Genomic DNA, 17278 nt, shown 5'->3' on the forward strand with positions numbered 1-17278 from the left:
CTGGTAATCCAAAGATTCTTGCTCAGAAAGCAAATCCTGTTATGCTTGAAGAGGCCTCCAGAGCCTGGCTGTCCTATAAAGCAGCTCTTTGCACCTTATTTTCCTCTGTTCCTTTCAATTTTTTCATGCATCATTCCTTATATACTGTGGCTTGGATAGAACTGGCTTTCCATTATGCAGAAGCTCTCTCACTGTCTGAATGCTCTCACATTTGAAGAAAGGGTTATTCAAAATTAACTTTCTTTTAATAGGACTTCATTTAGGAGAGCTTTTATACCAGCACTGATAGAAAATGGCTAAAAAACTATTCATGGAGGCATTTAGTGATGTACTAGTTTCTTAAAATGAAGCAGAACTTGTAAGCTTAACATATTCTTCCAGAAGAAATCAAACGTCACCAAAATTTAGTTCAAGGATTCTTTAAAATAGGCTTTTTTTTTTTTTTTGATAAATTCTTTTAAGGAAACAGCAAGCACAAAAGCATTGTTTTGAAAAGCTCGGTAGCATTAATGTCTGCCTATGTTTTTTAGCTAACTTTTGTTTTCTAAAATATCTCTGAAGATGCTTCACAAAAAAAAAAAGAAACTAACAGAAGCAAATCATATTAATCTCTCAAAATGAATTGTTTGGATTATAGAAAGGAAGGAAGGCAGGCTTTATGTTTGTTTATTTAAAATCTTCTGAAGTTGAAAACTACCAGAAGAGATTTTCATGGTACCATTTCCAGGGGCCATCTCTGATAATGATTTCTTCACTGCTGTTTTAAGACCTGCCTGTTGCTGTCATCAGTGACGCAGTATATGTAGAAACACCATGTTTTACTAGTAAGGTACAACCTGAACAACCGAATAGCTCAAAAATGTAGGAAGATTTATATTCCGTCTTCTGACCATGCACCATTAGTGTGTGACAACCTTCCAACTGAAATGCTTGAATAGGTCCAGTTTTCTTCATGAGCACTCAATGATAAAGCAACGTGTATGTCATAATACCCCTTATCTCACTTTTTGGTATGTTTTTTGCAGTATTTCATGGTTATTATTAGAAGATCTCAAACAGAGTGTTATTATTTATGAGAAGGATTGAGAAACTGTGTATTTTTATTTTGTTATTTGCTGTTGCAGCTGACTTTTCCATGTTGTTCTTGTCCTATTGCTCCATTAGTCAACTTCATAAAATGATAAATATTCTGGAGAAACGAGCATAGAGCTTTCTTTAAAACCAAAGGCATTCAGATTTTTTTTGATGCTCCATAGGTCCTACACGCAGCTTTATATATCTATATATATATGTACGCATTCAATAACTAAAATGAAAATTTAGATTTATTTATAGATTATCTATTCTGGAAGAAATCTATTGCTTTACAGACTACACTACATACTTTGTACATGCCATGTAGTCATGTAAATTAGAAACGTTGTTTTTAATACAAGAGAATAGTTTTGAGGAAAATAAGTGAGAACAGTATCTCTAAGTGAGATTGTAGAAGACAAACATATGGTAGAGAAAAGCTTCTTTTACTTGAAGAGGTGATGGGATGCAGAGTAATGCAATCATCACCAATTATATTTAGATTCTTGAAAGGGGTTGAAAGTCATGGCTTAGATCCAACTTCTGGAAAATTTTGGAAAAATCGATACCTAAAATATTAATCATCAATCACGATGTTATTCTGCTATCTTTCTTCGACACACACTATAGATCACGGCAGCAGATGTGAAATTCTCCCTATAAATCCACTGCTATATGTCTAATGTAGTCATCTTCCTTTTCCACATGATTTCTGGTTATTCAGTGTCTTGCGTGAAATATATTGTAAAGTTCCTGTTTTTTCATGGCTTGTAATAGGCAACATCAGAACTGAAGGAATTGTTTCAAGCCTCAGCAGATATGCAGAAGATTGAATGGAAATTTGGAATGATTTCTTATTTGGAGCAATTATTGTCCCCATATTATTCTTAAAGTCACAGGCAGGAATGTAGCACCCTGTACAGTCTTTATACCTCTTGTATCTGTTCTTGTATCTAATAGATCTGTCTCTAGAATAATCAGTTCAATGTCCTTTACTGCAATTATAGCCGCTTCTTAAAAATATTACCCTCATCAGATGACCATTTGCCTTTCTACTTGGAAGATATTGCCAATAAAAATCGTATCAGTAAAATTCTGAATGGAGAGGGGAAATGGTGCTGCATTTCATTTAAATTAATCTTGCAAACAGAGGTTGTTAAGATCTGAGAAAAGACTGCATCAGTGTCAAGGAGGTTTAGAAACAGTACTTATAAAGAAAGTATCCAGAAAGGCAAATGTGGAAGACAAGCTACTAATTAGCTTTAAACACTGAAGCTGGGCCTACCCATTCTCAAGTTATTGCTGTTTATTATTAAAGACCTTGTTTATGATTTCATTTTTTTAATTGTAAAAACACCTGGGATGATGTAACAGGCCCAAACCAGTCCTGTTCTCTTCTTGCGCACTTGTCCTACAGACTTTGAATCTTCACTTGTACCATTAAAAAAATCTCCCACAACAAAACACCACACATTTTAAAAATGGAATAATGAATGTTAAACATTGGTACCTACCCTGCTGGCCTCTGGGACCAGAAATCAGAGTGCATCTCCCTCACCCAGTGTGAGGATGGGGGAAGATGCCTGAAGTTGCCTGTGTTTCTTCTCAGATGTATCAAATTTGTAATGGACAGGTGTTTATCTCATTTGAGATTGTGCACCTTCACTGCCCTTACAGGACTCCTCCTCATTTTGTTAATAATACACTATGTGAACTAGGTGAAAGTGCTTTAGTTGCCATAATACACAAATGAGGAGACCCAGCTCTTCATTGTCAAGAGACTCTTAATGACAGCATATTTGCTGACACAGCAGTTGAATAAAATGCAGCTGACTCAAACTCATTCCCCAAATAAGGGGGGGAAAGCTTGAAGAGGAATTAGGAAGAACTTGCAAGAAGTGATTTAAATGGTGACTTTTCCCCTGTGCCCCTGTGCTGGAAATACACATTACCAAGATATGAATTAAATGCTTAATATTTACTGTCCTCTTTGAAATCAAGTCTTTGCTTCTAACCATCTGAACAGCATCAATGGGTAAAAATGTTGACTTTCATCGAAGTAGTGTGGCAGCACCTTTGCACGGATCACTGAATTGGTACTCTTCAGAACCACAGTTCACCAACTTCAGCACATGCGTGTCATGTTCTTGAACTGATCTTGAAGGGTACCTGGATACTGCAAAAGGTGTGGCAGCATGCAGCAGCTTAACGTCTCAGTGGAATAGATTTGTAGGAATGCATAGCTTAGTACTTTCTTTCCTGTGTGATATGACACCCTTCATTCTTCCCTTTCAGTTTTTTCTAGTTAATCAAATTATGACATTGTAATGGCTTTGTGTTGCAAACTAACTTCCAGGATATGTCTGTGAGAAGATGAACAGCTTTGGCAGAGAGAAAGCAGTCAAGTTCCTTTTAGATGAAAAAATTCACTCTTTTGGGAGATCAGTTAGTGTTGAATAATGTATTATGCTTCTGAGCCAACTTTTTAAAAATTATATTGAAAAAATCTGCACTTGAATGTTTGTTTTATCTTTTGTTTAATTTTAGACAGTGAGAACTGATCCACAGATCAGTCCTTGGTGACTGTTGGCTGGCAGGAAGAGTGTTTTGGCTTGGGCGATTATTCATGCTACTTGTAGACATTACAGGAAAAGTCCTGGATGATGGTAGATTCATTTACTTTAACTGTTAAGAAAAAAATTAAATACCTCAAAAGCATCATATTCTTGCATAAATCCTTACCCACTTCCATGCAGTCATTCTTTGAGTGTTGCATAGGTGATTTGTATGCCATATTTAATGCAATAATACCAGTGGGCTCATAGAACCCAAAGCAGAGGGTTACAAATGCTACCTCTGTAAAGTTAAGTATACAAGAACAACATTAGTTTTTATAGATTCAAAAAATCACGTAGGTTAGGACCTCTAGAGGCCGTGTAGTATTGCTCAAAGCAGGTCCAATTATAGCGGAGTGCTCGGCACCTCCCCCAGTTGAGTTTGAACATCTCCAAGGATGGAGATTCTGCAGCCTCTTCAAGTACCTACCCCAATAGTTGGCCACCCTCATGGTAAAAAATTAAAAAAAAAAAAAAAAAATTGTTTCCTTTATCCAGTTGGACTTTTCCGTGTTCCAGTTATGCCTGTTGTGTCTCATTACTGTGCACCCTCAAGAAGACACCATTTCTGTCTTTGAAGACAGCAATAGTATCTCACCTTGGTCTTCTCGTAAGGCTGAACAAACCAGCTCGCTCACTCGTTCTTGTATGGGTGTTCCAACTTGTTAGCCACCCCAGTGTGCCTTAAATATACAAAATCCAGGATGTCATTGTGTCTTGTACTGGGAAACCCAAGGCTGAACACAGTACTCCAGATGTGATCTCACAAGTGCCAAATGCAGGGGAGGAATCACAGCCCTGGACCTGCTGGCAGTACTCCTGTGAATACAGCCCAGGATGTGCTGCCTGTCTTTATTGTAAGGGCACGCTGCTGGCTCTTGTTCCTCTTATTGTGCTCCAGGACCCCCATGTCTTTTTTCTGCTAAACTGCTTTCTAGCCAGCCAGTGCCCACCTTGTATTGCTGCACAGGGTTATTCCAGCCCCCATGCAGGATGTTACATTTTCCTGTGCTGATCTTCATGGGGTTCCATTTGTCCAGCTTGTCTAGGCCCTGACTTCTGGCCTATTGACCACTCTCCCCATGTTTGGCATTGTCCACAAACTTGCTGAGAATATGTTTTGTCCCATCAGCCTTATTGATAATAAAGATGTTAAGCAGTATTGATGCCAGTATGAATCCCTAAGGAAACATCAGGGTTTGAAACATCAGTATCTCAGCAGTTGCCTAACAGGTGCAGTTTTGCACTTACACTGTATTTAACAGGCTGTGGTATGTTCCCTATAAGTTAAGTCACTGCAGTTGTCTTGTACCAAAGTGAGGACTAATAGTTTCCTCTCAGGAAAAAAAAGCAAAGGTGAAGCTTAGACTAGTACAAGTCATGTCTGAAAAGAGCAAAACTGCAGCTGCCAACCCATGGAAGCCAATAAAAGTCCAAAGCGTGTGCACAGCAACTGTCTGAAATGACTTTGTCAGTGGAAGAGATGCATACTTTGCCAAAACAGTTCAGCTGCTTTCCCCATCCCCTGATCATTACTTCAGTCAGCTGCAGGTTAAACTAACTTGTTCTTTCTCTAGTTTCTGCCTGAGATGCCTTGTATCAGTATTTCTTAAATAGGATAAAATGATGTAAAAAGTGACTAGATTAAACATGTTCAGAGTACTTTATCCTGTCCTTCAGTGATGATTATTTCAGAACATACAAGTGAGAATAAAATGAGGAAGAGTGTAGTCATCTTGTGCTCTTCAGCAAGTGTTATTGCCAGAAAAACATCCTCTGGGATTTCTTTGAGGACAAAAAAATCACAAAAGGACAGTCCTAATTACTCTGATTACAGTCATAAGATGAGTCAGTAACTTGTGATTGGTGGTGTTACCAGTGGATTAGAGGTCAAATGTGGTCACTGTCAGCTGCCTGTTTTTTGTTTTGTTGTTAGTCAGTTGCTCTATAGTGTCGGTGTGATGTCTTGCCCCTTTCTATTTCAAGTTGTCAGTTAAAATTCACTGTCACTAAATGAAGGTCAGAACCTCTTCACTTAGAGGTGATTGTTCACTAATTAATATTTAGATTTAGGCAGCTGAAATCATCTTTCAAGTGAACAAATATTTGCATTGTAAAATGCACTGTGTAACTGTAGTAGGTGGCTGTCTTGGAAGTTCCTTAAGCTGATCTGTTCCCTCGCTGTGGCTTTTCAAAAACACAGCTGGAACATGTCGATTATATGGTGCAAAGCAAACATACATAGTTGTCTATGCTGTGCTATTATGTTGTGTAAGCAGCTGGCTTTTTTCTGTAGGTCTTGAGCATTTTGATAGCAACACTTTCTATTTAAAATACATATTCAACACACACACACACAAAAAAAGTAACAGTAATATCACTGTCAGAAGACAAATTCTTCTGTAGTTGATATCCCTCATTGAGGATCCATTTTCTCCTTCCTACCCATGGTAGTCCCTCTTTTCATGTCTCCTATGGCCTTAACCTTGCATAAAACATTTGGTTTCTCACTCACTATTTATCAAGTCCTAAATTCCTGTGTCCTGTACCTGTGTTCTGTTAAGAGGTAGCTGGTCATGAGTGGTGTGCTGTGATTGATCAGCCAGCTGATGAACCAGAACAGACCATGTCAAACTCAAATTACAGAATTTAAGTGGTACTTACTTGGTGTTCTGTCCCCTGAGTGGCCATAGGGTCCATCTGTTGTTGTTGTGCCATCATCCCCCCTGGTTCTAGGAACTTGGTATATTGCAGATGCCTATTAAGTGTAGGTTTAAGTAGTCAGATTCTTAAATTATCATAGGGCAAATTGATAGTTATAGCCAGGAGTTACCTAAAGAGTAATAGCAATATTATCACAATAAAATTGAGGGACTTGACTAACTAAGTATATTTTTTTAAGATTCTTACCCCTGAAAAATAAATAAATTTTAGTATTAGAAATGCAAAAAAAAAATCATAGCTTCTAGTTAAAATACATAGATGCAAGCGTATATCTCAATTTCCTGAGAGATAAAATAAATTATACAAATCATGACTGTAAGAGAATTTATTTGTAGAACAACAGTGTACTGTATATATTGGTTGCATCAATCCCAACTGTTCTTTAATGTTGTCACCTTTTCATAATAGCAGGGGTTTTCATATATACCGAATAATATTTATTCTATTTGTGCAATTTAAACAGTGTTCAGTATCTTGCCTAAGCTTTAAGTTCTGATTACTTTTCCAAAAGATTCCTTCTTTATTTCAGCCAGGAAGAAGTTATCTGAGCTTGTTTTGTCTTCTGGTGTCATCTGCTTAAGTTTGCCAGAAAGTTGCCTTCTTATTAGGCAGCTGGTATGGGGTGATACAGAAAGGAAGAAGGGTGATGAAGGAGCCAAATTTCTGGTTTTGATTAGTATTCAGTTGTTGGATTTGATCTGATTAGTGTTCAATTGTTTATTTTTAGATGGGTCCCTAATTCTTGGTCAGCTGTTGGTTACAGGAAGAGGTTTACCCAAAATCTGCAAGCTAAAAGGGACGATAAAGGATTCTTGCACACAGAACTGGGATAACTGATCATTACAAACTCTTTGTGCAGAGGAGACTACTACAGACTTCTGTCTTTTACCCTTCTGTCACCACATATACTTCAGGAAAATGCAAGGGGATTTTGGACTGAAAAGTCTGAAAATGCCTATGAAGGCTTGCATTTCAAATTTTTTGTAACTTTGATTATTTGTCAAGAGCCTTGTTTCACCTTATTTCAAGTTTTAGTCTTTTTAAGTGACAAACCAAACCCACCCTTTTCTCTCTCCAGGTCTCCTGCAAGCGCAGAATCTCTTAACGCAACTACCTCAGCAAAGCCAAGCCAACCTCCTGCAGTCTCAGCCAAGCATCACCCTTGCCTCGCAGGTCAGGCTTATTTCTACAGTTCATGAGTTGTTTTGAGGGGACTTACACTATTTCAAGTGAATGGACCCTCTGTATTAGTTACCAGAGTAAGATACTGTAGCTTTAAGAGTGAGTTTGTCTTCCTAGATAGATTCAGTGTAGAGCTGAAGTATCAGTAAGTTTAGTTTTGTAGTTTCCACCCTAATGTGCCTCTTTTCCTGCATTTAACATTCTAAATTTTTTTTTAGCTGAAAATTTCCATGATTGGTATCTTGAGTTAATGACACTAGAGCATCATTTGATTTCTTGCAAGGTTTTCTTGGACAGTCTCCAAATTTGTGAAATTCAGAGGAGCAAGATGTGAGCTACCTAAAAAGCTCAAAAAGAGGATTACTGACTAGTATCTTTTTTTCTAAAGATTGCGGTGGTAATCTATCTTTATTGTAGCCTAGTTGTTTTGCTATTATTGCTAAGTCATCGCCAGTCTTATTAGTTACCCTCTGTGAAAGTGAATAGATTGTTAGGAATGCATTAAAATATTCTGTTAGATATATGTTAAAATATTAAAGCTCTATGATTAAGCTTTCAGACTGTACGAAAAGCAATTTTAAGGTTGCACGTGCTTGCAAATTTAATTCTGCTTCACTCTGGGTTTTACTGTGCAGTTTAGTTACATGACTGCATGCTGTTTCTCAAATACCATGTAATATACAGTATCTTCCTGCCAAGCTGGTTACATACAAGAATTTTTTAGTCTGTAATAAGGTGCCTGAGTCTATCAGAGTCTTAGAAAACTACATTTTCTATTATATCACTGATAGTATTTTTCATGCACCATGTGGAAAATGGAATTTGTCTCTCCTCTGTAGTTCATACCTCAGTTAGCAGCATGACTCCCTACTTAAGATTATACTTGGATTTACAGAAGTATCAAAACTGCAAAGAGGAAATAAATTATATGAAGGGGGTGAGGTCAGTAAAGACATGCTGCAGTAATTACTCACTAAGTTTAATGTAAATTAAAAAATATTAAAAACCTTTATAGTGTGACAGACATATCTGCAATCCTAGAAAGATCATATATGATCACATTATTTCTCAAGTAACGGAATTATAGATCCTGACCTCCCTCTACCATCTGCTGTGCACTGCAAAATACTGCACTAACCCAGGAGAAAAACAACATAAGGAGCTACAGAAAGACTCGGCTATATGTAGGCTGTTTCTTTTAGAACTGCTGTTTCTGGACCTTTGCGCAGATTTTGCATAGTACTGTAGTGTTGCATAGACTTAGGGCTGTTCTTATTTGCCCTGAAGGAGTCTGTAGTTTCAAAACTGGGCATAGGACACAAAAGCATGAAATCAACTTAACAGCCTCAGCTGAGCTGAGTAGAATTTAACTAGAGTAAATGATTTGTCTCTGTATCTCAGTTCATCTATGGCATGTAAGAAGGTAGAGTTATGCACTCAAAACATGTTTCCAATGTTCCTGTTGAACTGGGCAATACCAGATCTTAATATATTTTGTTCACCTGTGAATTTTTTCCATGATGCTCAGGTTTTTTTCAGATTCTTATTATTGCTGCATAGCAAAATGTTCTAGTATGCCAATGTTCAGGAATAATGAACCTCCTGTGGACTTCCTGGAAAATTAAACTTTCATATAGAAGAAAAATGTAACCTAAAAGGAATTGTCTACAGGTTACCTTTGCTTAATTTTTTGTTTCACCAGTACATTAATTCTTACTGTTGCAAGTGTCAACAGAAGGGTTACAGGTACATCTATTTTTTTTCTTACTGGAAGAGTCGAGTCAGTCACAAGAGATGGCATTAGAGGAAACATGCCATGTTTGCTGCGCTTGTATGTGCTCACTGTTCCAAGATTAAATAGGAAACTTGAATCTTTTGGGCTGATGACAATCTGCCACCTCACACAAGCAGTAAATTCAATTTTAAAATGATTAAAAGGGGATGAATGCCAAGCTGTCTCTAAATGATAGAACTATATCAAGTAAGAGTGTTCAGCTTTTCTTTGAGCAGCTTCTGTAGCAAGTGAAAGTTGTTGGTTATCTGCTGCATTGAACATCTCTTACTTTTCTTTAATTGGTTCTGACAGAGTCTTTAAAAGGCTGTCATACTAATACAGTTTTCTGGATTGTGATTGCTCATTCTTGTGAGGAATGTAAATAAAGTGGAGGAACTTTCAGGTTGCTGGAAATATCAAATTCATTGCTTTTTCTCACAGAAACCTCACATACCATTTTTGAATTTAATTTTTGCTGATTATTCTGTTAAGTCTGATTTTAATCTTTTCCTTGCTATCTTAATAGCCAGCAACCCCAACACGCACAATAGCAGCGACCCCCATTCAGCCACTTCCACAGAGCCAGTCAACACCAAAGCGAATCGACACTCCCAGCTTGGAGGAGCCCAGTGACCTTGAGGAGCTTGAGCAGTTTGCCAAGACTTTCAAACAAAGACGGATCAAACTTGGATTCACTCAGGTGAGACTACGTACCTTAGTGCCTGCCAGTGTGGAATCTGAGGTCTCATCTTTCAAGTCTGGAGGGAGACTACAATTCCACCTTTTCCTAGGAGAACCTTCTTAAATAGGGTTATGCTCTGGCCTTTATGTAGGGGATTTCTAAGAAGTAACAGAAAAAGCCATACGTCCATCTTACTTCCCTGTTGGTTTTAAAGCATAGCCATTTTCCCAGCAGGTACGTGCATTTACGAGCTCCCGATGTCATTGCATGTGCACTATTCATTCTATAGGATGTCAAATGAATGGGACAAAGTACTTTAAAGCTTCCTTCAGAAGTACAAAGTTCCAAAAATCATACAGCACAATTAACTGCTCTGTGTGTTTAAAAAGTATATCACAACTGTGGAGTTGCTTTGGATGTCAAAGGGTTTTTATCTCTTAAGTGTATTATTACCATTACTATTAAACATCAATGGTTTCTGTATTTAATGCGTTTGCTAAGGTTCCTAAACAAAACCTGAAAGGACTGTCACCTTTGAAGTTCTCTCCTTACAGAGGTGAACTGGAGTTGTAGTTTGTTTTGGTTTGCTTAAAAGCTCAGAAATACCCATAGAGCAAAAGAAAAGTAATCTTGAACATAGTGAAAATGGTTGAATGAGGAGTACAATTAAAAGTACAAAGTACATTTATATGTTCCATTATTCTGTTGAAGGGAAATGCTGCTTGGATGCAAGAGTTCTTTCTTATTAATATCAAAACGATTTTTTTTTCTGTGCAAAATATAAATATCTGTCCAGCTAAACAGAAAATTTTGGCAGGAGTCTGTGGTAAATGTGGGCATGTTTCTGCTAGAAGAAATAGCATGCAGAAAACAAAGTAGGTGTTTAAAAGTCTGAGCTCAGAGCAGTGAATCCAACATACGTGATTTGGTCCCCTCCCCCCACCCCCAATAAGTAAATCTATCTAGCTGAAAGTATGTGCTGAAGTCAGATTTATATTTCTGGCAGAGTCCTAAATGTTTGAAAAATCAGGGTTCATAATGAAAGTTCCTGGCAGCGTCTTAATTATAACTCAAGAACAGAATGTTCTCAGTAAAATAAAGTGCGCTTTGCTGGCGTGTGTGCCGCCTTCCCTCCCTTCTTTCCACTAGAGGGAGGCACAGAAATACAAGCGATGGACACACACAAAAGCTAGAATAGAGCAGAACAGAATAGAATAAAATACAATAGCTTCCCTGTAGCCTGACTGAGGAGGTTCATGTAGATCTTTAGTTATTATGTTTAATCTGCCCTGCTGTGAGGTGATTATAAAGGCCCAACTAGACTTTTTAAGTTATGGGTTAACCCTTCTTTATTGACCCTGTTGTGAATTTTCATGATGAGGAAAAATGAACACAACTGCTTGGGCTTACGTTTCAGTATTTGCTTTTGAGATCAAAAAAGGGGAATCTTGAGATCAAGTGATAAAATTGCATTTGATCTTTCCTATCCTACTCTGAGTTTGTATCTGTATAATTAGGCAGTTCTGATAACTTCTACCTAATTGCATAAATGGATGATAATTAGAGACCCCTATTACTTTGGTTTCCTATAGTTGGATAAATAGCCTTTCAGAGGATAAAAGAAATTTATTTCCAATGGTACTGTAAGCTTTCTCAGACTCATGCCACCCCTGCTTTTCAAAAATAATTGTAAGATTTAGTTTGCATTGCGAACTAATCACTTACTACATTCTGTCTTGTGAACAATATAACATGTTTTGAATTTCAGCAGTTCTGTCTCTTCTGCCACCGTGAAAAGTGGGTGATGGATTTAAATCCTTTTGTTTAATTGTTTTCCTTAAAAATATCTCTGTTTTTGACATACAGAGACACAATGAGCATACTGCATCTTAGCATTATTGCAGGTATGTGACTAATTGATCGGTACAGATTCAAGCTATGCGAGTGAAAATTTTAGACAATGTTATTTTTATTCTATAAAAGGTGTTACCTCTGCTAGTCTGTCTGAGCTTCTTAACAGACCAGTACATACAACAATGATGTACCTTATAATCAGTTTCAGTTCAGTACCGTTGCTACAGAGTAGATCAGATGTGTATACAGTGCCTTTATCCTCTGTTCCATCCATCCTTTCAGTGGCCCATTCCAATAAAATTCTCATCCCAGTATGTAAATTCCTTTGCCTACAGCTGAAATGCTGCCATCTTTTGGCATTGAAAACTACTGACAAAAAATGGTTAACTATTCATTTTAAATCAGATGGCAAATGTTAGTAAGAACAACATAAATAACAGAATTAAATTTAGCTGGGGGACTGGAGCAAATTTCATAACTCTTTCCTGCCAAGACATAAATCAACTTATCTCTAAAATGGTTTCCATAGCCAGCTTTTCTTCTTCATAAACTCAGTAGAGCATCCATGTTACTTCTCTTGGAATGATTTATGAGGTTTAAAATGCACAGAATCCTGGCATATGGGTAGAGGTATAAATGTGAGTTCCCATGTATTTCCTCTGATTGAAGGGCGTACAAACCAATTGTTCTGGTCCTCTTCTAGAAAGGAAATTGTTTTCTTTACGCAACCTGCACAATTTACTAAGCTTACCAATGTTTTTTTTCTTCCTCGCTTGGATGTGGCCACTCTGCATGCTATTAATATACTTGTATCAAGTTGTGGTTGTGGATCAGACCAAAAAGAAAAGAAAGCAAGCTTTATGCACAATCCAACTAACCCACTTCCAATTAAACTCCACTAACTATGCTGAAGCTTTTCAGTTTCTTCGTCCAAACTTTTTGTGCTTTTTTTGTGTTAAGAAATGAAAATCTAAATTAAACTACTTTAGACCAAATAACATACTTTAAAAATAATTTCATTTTTGTCAAAGGGGAGGATCTTCCAGCTTTAAAACGAAACAAGAAAACATTATGGTGGTTTTAATTCCCACAATCAAGAGTGGATTGATTTATTTTTTTTTAAGAACAAGACTTTCCAAGTGTAAACTACATAGATGTATATATATGCATATATATATATTAGGATAAGCAGAATGTCTGATAGCTAACTAAAACTGAGTTTTGAAAGGCAATAACAGATGTAAAGAGATGATCATCTGTCTGTAAATCTCCTGGATAGCTTTTTGGCAGATGGATAATGGTAGTGAAGACTACACTTCACTATTTGAAATGTTTCAACTTCTTATCCGCTTTGAAATGTGTATCTGTGGGGAGACGTTTAGTTTGAACCTCAGAAGACAGTAAAAGTTCAGATCAGAATATTTTTGCATCTATTTAAATGTGATATATGTTTGCAGACATCTTTTCAAGAGTGTTTTCAATAGAGTTTTTCAAGAGCGTTGAGAACATGAATTCACTGCATTTCTGCTTATTTGAACTTTACTTCTTTGGTGTGAAATATGCAGATACTTAAATCCGCTCCTAAAGAGAGCTTGGCCTTTCCTTATTTTAAAGAACTAAGAGAAAAGTTACAAGTTAATATTCAGTGGAATGTTCTGCTCAGTGATAATGCTAAGAAGACAAAGCATCAGAGATTCCCTGGAAAGAGTTACATGGTTAAACTGACTGAGGTTTAACATTTCTTTATGGTTATTTGCTTTAGCATGAATCTTGGTAGCGCTGAGCAAGTTTCTGTGAAAATGAAATCCCACGCAACAGTGAAGTCACTAAGAGAACACAAGAACGTGACAGGATTCCTTGCTTTGGAAGTGCCTATGTTAGTGAATCCCTTTTTTCTCTTTCTTTGTCCAGGGTGATGTTGGGCTCGCTATGGGCAAACTCTATGGAAATGACTTCAGCCAAACTACCATCTCTCGCTTTGAAGCCTTGAACCTCAGCTTTAAGAACATGTGCAAGTTAAAGCCACTTCTGGAAAAGTGGCTCAATGATGCAGGTGAATGAGTCTGTGTATTTCTTCACCAGCTTACCAAAATCAGTAGGATTCTGAAAAAACCCTGAAAAACTGCTTCGTTTGTACCCTTATGGTTTTATGAAGCCGCCAATCTTTGTACAAATCCATGGGACAAATAAGGGTGTAGGAATAAGGGTCCATACTTCCGCCTTCGTATGCTTATACACATCCAAAATTGTTCCAATATGAACTTTCAGAATTGTGTTCTGCAGACAGCTGAATAATTGCATGGGGTGAGGTATATTATGTGTCATGGTTTTCCTTCTTCGTGTATGTTAATGCATATAACGTCTAATCCTCTTCTAGCTTTCTTTTTCAGATGTGTTGTAGAGAGAGAGTTGCATGGTTTGTTGTTTCAGTAGGCAGAGCTTATTGCATTCATCTCTTCCCACACCCCTGTGTGCGTTCTTTTTGTCTCTCTCCAAGGGTCTGTATGAACACTCTCTTTCTCCCCATAGGACAAGTTTTTTCTGGGTTAGGTTTTGCTTTTTCCTTCCGGAATTATTTTTTACTGGGATGTTCATGATCCCGGTGTTAGTAGTGTTCTTTTTTTTTTTGTTTTCTTTTTTTTTTTACCACCGACAAAAGGAGCTTGGATGGTGGTGCTAGGTGTTAGGATAGAAAGTCTTGAAGAGTGCTGTCAGCCAGTTTTTTCTTCCCGGTATACAATTGTACAGAGGATAAAACTGATGGATCTGCTAAACAGATGGGGGGGATGTTGTGTGCCTTCCTATTTTTACCAAAATGAAGAGAGCTTTATGCTGGTGCCTCCAGTATTCTCTGAAATTCTGAAAGTAATTGGATGCAGTGTTGAAAATTTGTCCTGCATTGAAACAAGGAAGTGTCATTCTGTTGTGCTGTCAGGCGTTGTCTTTAGGTAATGTAGATTTATGATAGAAAACATAACCATCTTCACACTGAGTGGTCTAGTCCACAGGCCAGTGGTCCCCAAACCTTCCAGCAACACTGGATGAGTCCAGTGCTGCAAGGAATGTCATAGTTTGCTTTTCATAGAATCGTTATGACTGGAAAAGACCTTTAAGATCATCAAGTCCAATTGTTATCTAACTCTACCGGGCCCACTTCTAAACCATGTCCCTGAGCACCGTATATAGATGGCTTTTAAACAAACCCAAGGATAGCAATTCAACTACTTCCCTGGGCAACCTGTTCTGGTCTTTGATAACCCTTTCAGTGTAGAAGTTTTTTCCTAATATCTAACCTAAACCTCCCCTGGCACAACTTGACACCATTTCTTCATGTCCTATCAGTTGTAACTTGTGAGAAGAGACCAACGCTCACCTCTCTACAACCTCCTTTCCTGCTAGCCTGAAGAAATACTTGGATCTGTAAAGTTAAGGACTGTAAACAGTGTCATGGTCCTTCACAGCCTGGAAGTTGGGAACTGTTGTCTTTGGCTGTGATTCAGTTTCATGAAAATCTTTGGAAGAAAGATTCAGATGACTTTTAAAGGCTACTTTTAGGTAAAGGCAGGAGAACCATACCGATGATCCCTTCCATTACGTTACATTAGAGTGTTGGAGAATTTATTGTTGCAGAACTCAGCTTGTTCTGTGGGGTTTTCAGGATGGAGAGGCGTTTCAGCACATTTATGGGTGCCATTACTGGGGGAAAAAAAAATCTAGAAAATAATGAACTTGAATGTACTTGCCCATTTGAGCCTACCAGAATGATGTTAGGCATTGTGAACTTTGACACCAGCTTATTACCCACAAATGCCAGTGCAGTGAGGGATCTCCAGCCATAATTAATCGTTTTGTTTAAATTCCCTGCTGGAACCTGCCTGTTGGTTATTTTGCACTTTCTGCTACAAAGTGGGGTCAAGTGGGTTCTCTTTGCTCCTCTGTGTATCCAAAAAGACAGGATTAGGGGTTGAGAGCTAGAGACCTAGTGAAGCTAAGGAGGGGGAGCTGCTAACTATGTAGGATGTCAGGTAGAACCGCATAGCACTGAATATCTGCTAAGACAGAGAAGAGGTTGAACACTGTGAAGCTGACTGTGAACTTCTTCTTCTAGTGAATTGCAGAGTGGGTAAAAGAAATTTCAGGCAGCTCAGATTTTTTCATAATTGGCTGTGACTTACAGCTGTGGCTCATGGATATCAATTACTGCTTTTTTCTTTAAACTATGACTTGCAGTGAATGAGTGTGGGGTGGAATGAGATAAGGGGACACCAACTTTGTATAAGTATTATAAAAGGGATACTGGGGTAGCATACAGTAGCAGAGAGCACCCTCTGGGCTTACTTGTAACTTTTAAGTTTCAAGTATATGTTGTAATTTACAAATGATTTAATTTACAAGTAATTTAATGCATGTGATCTTCAGAAATCTCTATATCTGGAATAGCTACAGAGTGGGTTTTGACATACCTTGCACAGGTAAAGAACACTTGTATTAGACTGCACTGCATTCAAATAAAATATCCTCATTTATGTTACTTTCTTTTTTCAGAAAACCTCTCATCTGATTCAACTCTCTCCAGCCCAAGTGCCCTGAATTCTCAAGGGCAAGGGATTGAAGGCTTGAACCGTAGGAGGAAGAAACGCACCAGCATAGAGACCAACATACGTGTGGCCTTAGAGAAGAGTTTCCTGGAGGTCAGTGATCCTGTTGCTCTGCTCAGCCTACAAAGAAATGAAGAAACTTTGCTTAACAATTATGTCTGTTAGAGTGAACCCATCACTGTGTTATTTAGCAAAGTGCTTGTACTAAACAAGGTGAATGCAAAGGCTGTGCCAAGAAGCATGCATCAAAGTCTGCTTCACTTTAAAAAAAAAACCCAACAACTACAAAACCCCTCAAAAAAACCCTCATTGGTTCTTGCAGTTCACTGACTTTTGTGATTTTACATTCCAAGATACTGAGCCATAGATCTAAGCTTGATGTTCTGCACATCAAAAAAAAAAATTACCCTTTCTGAGGATAGATAAATGGGGTGACACATACATAATGTGAAGTTTTTAGCTGGCCTTATGTTACTCTTGTTAGGCATTTTGTGCAGCTGTATGGGCAGGTAGCCTCTGTAAGTACCCTGTCCAATCTACATGTCTTTCATTACAGGTCTAGACAACTTGGGGTTCATTTGGCTGTTGCTATAATTAATCTCTCCTGTTCCTTTACGAGAGATGCTGAAAGAAAGATTTCCTCATCAAAGTCTAGAATTCCTTGAAGGATTAACTCACAAGTCAGATCCCTTCTCTCAAAAAGAATCATGCGAGCTTAACCTTCATCACCTATCTCTGAGGAACACAGCTTACTATTGGTAGAAATGTTCCTGTA

General features: G+C 37.8%; 1 protein-coding gene across 2 annotated transcripts in view; it reads left to right on the plus strand.

Moving 5' to 3' along the window:
• POU2F1 (POU class 2 homeobox 1) overlaps positions 1-17278 on the plus strand; it is a 49820-nt gene that overhangs the window by 25424 nt on the left and 7118 nt on the right. For both annotated transcript variants that reach the window (XM_009890093.1, XM_009890094.1), the window contains 4 exons: positions 7492-7586; positions 9896-10069; positions 13817-13958; positions 16451-16596. In XM_009890093.1, coding sequence (XP_009888395.1) covers positions 7492-7586; positions 9896-10069; positions 13817-13958; positions 16451-16596 — 557 coding nt within the window. The remainder of the gene's footprint in view (positions 1-7491; positions 7587-9895; positions 10070-13816; positions 13959-16450; positions 16597-17278) is intronic.

The sequence above is a fragment of the Charadrius vociferus genome, unplaced genomic scaffold, assembly GCF_000708025.1.
Source record: "Charadrius vociferus isolate BGI_N301 unplaced genomic scaffold, ASM70802v2 scaffold287, whole genome shotgun sequence".
In the NCBI taxonomy this organism is placed as follows: Eukaryota; Metazoa; Chordata; class Aves; order Charadriiformes; family Charadriidae; genus Charadrius; species Charadrius vociferus.